This window comes from Oculina patagonica, unplaced genomic scaffold, assembly GCF_052425735.1.
Source record: "Oculina patagonica isolate OP01 unplaced genomic scaffold, crgOcupat unplaced313, whole genome shotgun sequence".
NCBI classification, from domain to species: Eukaryota; Metazoa; Cnidaria; class Anthozoa; order Scleractinia; family Oculinidae; genus Oculina; species Oculina patagonica.
In genome coordinates this window covers 5,867-12,926 of record NW_027558161.1, presented here as the reverse complement: position 1 = coordinate 12,926, position 7,060 = coordinate 5,867, and the positions used below count along the sequence as shown (strand labels likewise).

Sequence of the window (7,060 nt, the reverse complement as noted above, 5' to 3'; positions counted from 1 at the left end):
ATACCTCTTCATTTTCTTTTTGCCTCGACGTGAGGAGATTGTACATAACTACGATTTAAGATCTGGCACAAGTCGTAGCACCATCAAGTCTTGCAGAACGAAGCGTTCTCAGGACTTCGTCACTTGAACTAGCTTGTTTATAATAGAACCTTATATTGTATATATATATATTGTAATTAATAGTTTACTTTTTTTTACCTTGTATTTTACTCTGGAATTCAGTTTTTTACTGCAATGAGTTTTTATTAAACATAACATTACATTACATTACATTACACATCTGATGGCACATCTCTGCTATTCTGGATAATAGACCCTTCCACAGACCCTTCTGACGCCATCTTGGTTGGGGGGCAAACGCGGCCAAATTTACAACAAATGTATGAGAAAAATCGGGAGTTTGACCCACGATAATTCGAGAAAGGTCGACATTCTGCAATTTCTATGAATTACAACCTTAAAATACTAGCTGAAAGTGTTAACCGATCAAATTTGAGAATTTTACTCTCAATAAGAGAGCTGCAAATTAATATTTTCATTTTTCATATTTTCATATATTTGTCTGCAAAATGGAGCCGCCGTTCGCGGGAAAATTTAGAAGCATTTGTATGAAAAGCTTCAAGACGATTTCTCGCTTCTAAGTAAACCGACCCCCTTCAAATTTAATTAATTAACTCTTTTCTTTTCTTTTGCAATTCACAAAAGTTTCAGAATGTCAACGGTCCTCGAATTATCGAGCGTCAAACTCCCAATTTTCCCCATACATTTACTGTAAATTTTGCCGTGTTTGCCCCCCAACAAGATGGCATCAGAAACCGTGGAAGGGTCTATTCATGAATATCAATGTTAAGATATATACTAGGCAAAGGATAGTATTCACCAAATTTGAAGGATGTAGCTGGCATTTAGTTACGTTTTTAATTTTCCATACATTTGTCTGAATATTTTTTTTGGTTAACTGTGTCAACCCACCAAACTAGACCATAAATCTGCGGAACTAAAAGAACTAAAAACGCAACTGGACACTTTCTAGCAGTTTGATTCATAAATTGTTCAGAATTCAATTTTCTTATATAATTATTTCTCATCAGACTCCTATATAAACACTGTAATTTCTGACGGTGTAACCTGCCCTTTCAAAACTGTTTTAGGGTCTATTATCATTCGGTGCAATCTTTCTTCTTTTCATTGGCTGACTTCTATCACGTGATCTGCAAATATCTTTCTACACATGCACACTGGCCATCTGACAGTGATTTTGCTGCAAATAATATTCTGTTCATGTGTAGTTGTGTTCACTTCTGTAAAACATAGGCACGCTAAGCGTGCAGGAGTTATTTTTCAATTTATGGGGTGGCTTGGGGTGAAACTGGGTGATTGTCCTGTTGGGATGGTTTATGCCATGGGTTGAGCTATTTGTGTATGGCGCCCCACGGAGTCACTTTTTTGCACAAAGTTTGCTTGCAAACAAAATAATTTTTACATGCATTTTGATACATCAGAACTGTTTTATTTAATACGGAAATTTTAATCATTTAATTAAAAAACAAAACTAATTAAATTGTCAAAATGTCACAAAATGGCACGTTCTTATTCTGTTTAAAGCGGTAATTTTTTTTGCTAGCTTTGTAGCAACCGTAACGGGTCACTTTTGTTTGTTACGGAATACTTTTGGCTTTTTGCCAAACACTGTAACATGATACCGTTGTTTTTCTCACTTTTGTAACATGATACCTTTGTTTTTTTTTAAACGAACGTAACACGATACCCTTGTTTTTCTCGAAAAAGCCACGGCTTCATATAGACATTGAACGAAAAGTACTATAATAAACGAAGTAATAAACGAATCAAATAAAAAAACCACTCTCTTCGGAAAAGTTCTTTAAAGCGCAGTACACCTGTAGTATTTGTTTCCTGTCAAAACTGTTCAACAAAGATTTTCGTTCATTCACAACGTAAATTCTATTCAACAAACAAGAACTAATTGAGTTATCAAGTTGTCACGAAATGGCACGCTCTTATTCTGTTTTTGCTATCGATCGTAGTTTCTTTTAACAGTAAAGTTACTTGTACCGGTTCAATGTTTGAACGAAATGTTAAATGTTAAATGTTTGAACGAAATGTTTTACAGTTGATTTCATTTTACTTTGGCCGCCCGCTTTGCGAAGTTTTTTGAGAAATTGGAAACTTTGTTATGAAGTTGCCAATTACGGTGCGAGTTTGCGAATCAAATTGCAAACATCGATACATGTACAAATTTCCCGACTTCGGCCCGACTGAACTTTCCAAGTTTGTTAGTTGAGGAGAAACAAGACATGTTGCTCTAAAGTCATGGCGATTTTTGAACTCGAAGATTTTAGAACTTGTCAAGGAAAGTAGCTTGAAGTGCAAGACAACGTTTCGCATCAGCGATCACGCAAGTGATTTGCCAAGAAATTTGGTCAAATTTTAACTTTTTTGTATGAAAACACATACTTAACGATTTCTGTGAGGCATAATCTTCACTGTCTTCAATTTCAAGTCTTCTGCGTTTGTAAACCGGATGAAACTGGATGGTTTACTCATATGTAAAATTGATTTTAATCGAAGCCGACGCGACGCGACAGGGAAGACTAATTTTTTCGAGACAACATGTTTATGGCTCGCTGAACATAAAAGTATTTTATTGTTATGACATTTGTTTCCAACAGTTTAGCGTGGCAAAGCCCTTTTTGATAACATAACTACAGAAGGATTTAATAAATTCGGGCCGAAGTTGGGAACTTTGTATCGAAGCTCACAATAATTTATTAATGATTCGCAAACTACGAATACGTTTCAAATCCATGACAACTCACCAATTAATCTTTCAACGAAAACGAACTGCGACACGCTGCGACACATAATTTCGTCAGATTACGTCGCCTTTATAAACTGCAATTGATTGGTTCTGATAGTACCTGAAATCTGATTGGTGTGACAAACAAACATACTTCACTGACCCACTGACCCACTGAGTCACGGATACAAGCCATTAAACTTTGAACCTACGGTATCGGTCAGCGAGTAAGAACAACACAAAGAAATCTATATGCTAATTTTCAACCGAAGTGATTAGTTTGTGGTGGTGGTCGAGCGGTTAGAGGTTTGGTCTTCAAAATCATAGTTGATGTTAGGAGTCGCCGATTCAAACTTCAGAAGTGTGAAACAAAAAACGACAATCTTTTTTACAATTTTATACGACATCTTTTTTTCTTTCTCCTTTTTTTTTTATGAATCTATTAGAGATGCAAATCAAGTACTATACAGTATATTATTAAAAGGCAACAAAATTCGTCAGTTTGGCGAGCTTTTTTACGATAAATTATTTACGTATCATGACTATCGATTATCATACAATATGCTTGGAACTATAAAACATTCAGAGACTGCTAAAATTGGACTTTATTCATACAATTGTCCTGAAATCAACCTTTTAATACCCAACACAGTCGCAGTCCAAAGTTCGTACCTGGAAAATCTAATAAATTCCATCAAAACACAAAATATCAGTTCAGTGCTTCAATCGAGCCATTCGAAGAAGCTTTTATACATACAAGCCATTAAACTTTGAACCTACGGTATCGGTCAGCGGGTAAGAACAACACAAAGAAATCTATATGCTAATTTTCAACCTAAATGATTAGTTCGCGGTGGTGGTCGAGCGGTTAGAGGTTTGGTCTTCAAAACCATAGTTGATGTTAGGAGTCGCCAGTTCAAACCTCAGAAGTGTGAAACAAAAAGTTTAAAAAAAAAACAAGGAAAATTAATTTATAATTTAATGAATAAATTATTATTCATAAATTAAAGTTAACAGCCCATCGACCGACCGACCGACTGGCTGAGTGAAAATTTGCATATCACTTTCCATAACCATACTCGTTTCATTACATTCACGAGTAAAAATGGCAGTCAATGTCCATAGTTGTTGATAAGGGGCTTGTAAGCAGTTTAAAATTTTTACCCTCGTAAAACAAAGTTGATTTATTTATTTTTATTTTTATAAAAGCAAACCGAGTAAGTGATTAAATGATAAAACAATTATTGAACTTGGTTATCACAAAATGTTGTGGTACAGGTCCTGGCCAGACTGTGGAGATGTGTCATGTGACCATTGCATTCAGTGGTTTATTTTAGATCAATTTTACTTTGGCAAATAATAAACCAATTGCACCAAACTGTAACTTTGTATACTACGGTCAAACGGAGCGACCATTAAAGACCCGGATTGCGGAACACAAACGAGCAGTGGCCATGTTCGACCATGACTCAAAGATCTCCTGTCATGTACATGAAAATAATCACCACATGGATTTCAATGCCGTCAATGTAGTTGGACATGAGCGAAATTACCACAAGCGACTCTTTTTGGAAGCCTGGTTGTCCATAAAGGATACGCACTCTGGGAACGACCATGCTGTCATCCCAGAGGTTTACAAGTCCTTGTCACGCGCATGAGTTTCGCGCCACGTTTTCTTTTGTTTCAAACTTTTACACGTTATTTTTAAAGCGCGCGCTAACGTGCTGCTATTTTTAAATTGCGTGTGAAAGCTTTGATTTTTTAACTGATGAAGGCTTAAGCAATACCCGAAACGTCTTGAAAAAATAACATCAAAACACAGTCAGTGACAAACCTTCAACAAACTAAATAATAAACCTTTAGCAACATATACCGTATTTACTCGAATAAGCGCCGCATTTGGGACAAAAAAGTTAATAAGCGCCCCCCGAATAAGCGCCGCAGTCCTGTTGCGGCACTTATTCAAGGAATTCCGTTTAACTAAAAACTGCACTTCGAAGCAACTCTAAAACAAACTTGGACATTTCTTTTCATCAAGAGCGATGCTTTGCAGTTCACAGTGGTTTTACTGCTCGCCCATTAGTTTTCTATCCACCATTCATACAATACGTAGTTATGTAAATGTTGTGAAGGCCGCAAACTTTGCCAAAACAGCTTGCGCTACTTCTCTCTTCAGCAAGAGACGAATACTGACAATCAGAAGACGCTATTTTCGATAGCTGCAAAATATTAGATTCTTTGTGGCGTCCAAATTTTAAATAAGCGCCGCCCTCAAATAAGCGCTGCCCTGGAATAAGCGCCGCACTTTAGGTGCGAAAAATTTAATTAGCGCCGCGGCGCTTATTCGAGTAAATACGGTAAATCGTCAAACTAAAGATCATGCGATATAATTTAATAGTCAGGGTTCTCTGTATCCTATCTTCCCCAGCAAGAGTAAAATATGGCAATTATTTGCTTCTTGCTGGTTGTCAAAACATAACACAAAGTTTCTCTTTTCAGCCGACAGCTGCTTACGGGTGTGGTTCAGTTATAGGACTCCAAGTACCCATGTGGGCACATGTTCCACAGACACCACCCACAGTCATAGGTAGCATGATGCCAAGTTATGCAACACAGCCATTACAGTACCAACCCTGCTTCATGCCTCCACTACAGCATACTAACCAGGGGATGTACTTTAACAGTCAAGTGCAGTCATACAGTGTAGTGCCACAACAGTACATTCCTGTGGCTAACCAAGGATTTAGACAACACTTTATGATGAGGCAACCACCAAATATACCATACATAATGCATCATGATTATGTACCAGTTGCTAACTCTGGGTATTCCCACACACCATCTCTTCAGCCTCAGTTTGTACCAAGTGACTTACATACAAGAGAAGCTGTGTATGAAATGTCTACTGTTCAACATGGTCAGTTTGTACCTCAGTATCCCAAGCCTATTCAGCAAATGTCGACAATTGGTCAAAGAAGAGCAGGTTTTTTTAATCAGCAGCCATCTATTGTAAGAGAGGAAAGAGAGATACCAAAAATTCTTCCAAATTCAGAGGAACAGGCTGGAATAAAAGTTGTCCATTCATTAAAGGAAGAAAAATCTATTGAGTTGCACAAACCAGTAAATTACCCAGAGAGTAGTGCCGACACAGCAAGTACCACGTGTGGACAAGCTCCAACTCCTCTACACTTGCAGCTGTTGGATGAGGAAGAACCAATACAAGCTCATACTTCACATTCGCCAAGTGAAACTACACTGGTACCAAGTCCATTATCTTCAGATGGTGTACAAACAGTATGCAATAGCCCATTCTGCCCAGTCCAGTCAGATACTGAGGAAAATGAATGGACAGCTACAGAAGATGATCAAATTCCAACTAAGGACACAGATGATGAAGCAACACTTTCTCATTCTACAGTAGAACCATGCTATCTTGAAAACATTGAAAGGTTGGAACCTGAGCAGCCATATGACAATGCTACAACTAAGCCGTCTAATGAAGAACATCACAACTCCTATTATAAAACCAACCCCTTACTGAACAAAGACATGTGTAGTGTTCAAAATGTGGCCATAAGTTCTTCTTCCTTGGTAGGCGAAGTAAGATCACAGTATTCATTTACAAAAGACTCTGTTGAAACTTGTATTGCAAGTGAAAGTATCACAAGTGCTAATCAAAATCAACGACGCCACCAGCAGCAGCCAATACGGTCCCTTATTGATACACCAGTTTATAACACTGCTCACAGTAAAGTCCTCAGTCAACTCACACAGCCAAATGATTCACGTCATTCATCTGTGCGACCACACAAAGGAACCATGCAGCGTCCTTTAACAACCCATTTTAGGCAGCTGTTCAAACCTATACCTCACAGTTCCAAAAAGGAAGGCAAAGGAAATTAAGGACACAAAATAAACTATGTGTTGAAGTAAAACAAACAAGAGTTATCTTTACTGAAGTATATGTTGTATCTATACCATGTTTTGCCAGGTTATTTGCTACCTTATTTGCAAGCATAAATGTTGTATAGTTGTTTTATAAGAGTATTTCTACTTTTAACTCATAGTCTGTGCTAGTGTTGTCATGAGCAAGTTGTTTCTCTTGTAATAATATTAATTTATTTTCTGGGACCACAGATTGGACCTGTGGTTGCTTGTTACTTTAAACTAGCTCTAATGACAGCTTAATCTAACCACTTTCTGGCTACAGCCTTGTGTTTTGTATTAAAGATGTCCCTCAGT

General features: G+C 37.4%; 1 protein-coding gene across 1 annotated transcript; it reads left to right on the top strand.

The window, feature by feature from the left end:
• Window positions 1–5,197: 5,197 nt before the first annotated feature.
• LOC144640501 (uncharacterized) lies at window positions 5,198–6,721 on the top strand. The gene has a single exon (XM_078499613.1). It carries the CDS (start codon window positions 5,198–5,200, stop codon window positions 6,719–6,721), a length of 1,524 nt encoding a protein of 507 aa, XP_078355739.1.
• The last annotated feature ends 339 nt before the right edge of the window (window positions 6,722–7,060 follow it).

Excerpts from the sequence above, each read along its gene's own strand:
- LOC144640501 (XM_078499613.1), top strand. The coding sequence starts at position 5,198 with ATGCGATATAATTTAATAGTCAGGGTTCTCTGTATCCTATCTTCCCCA.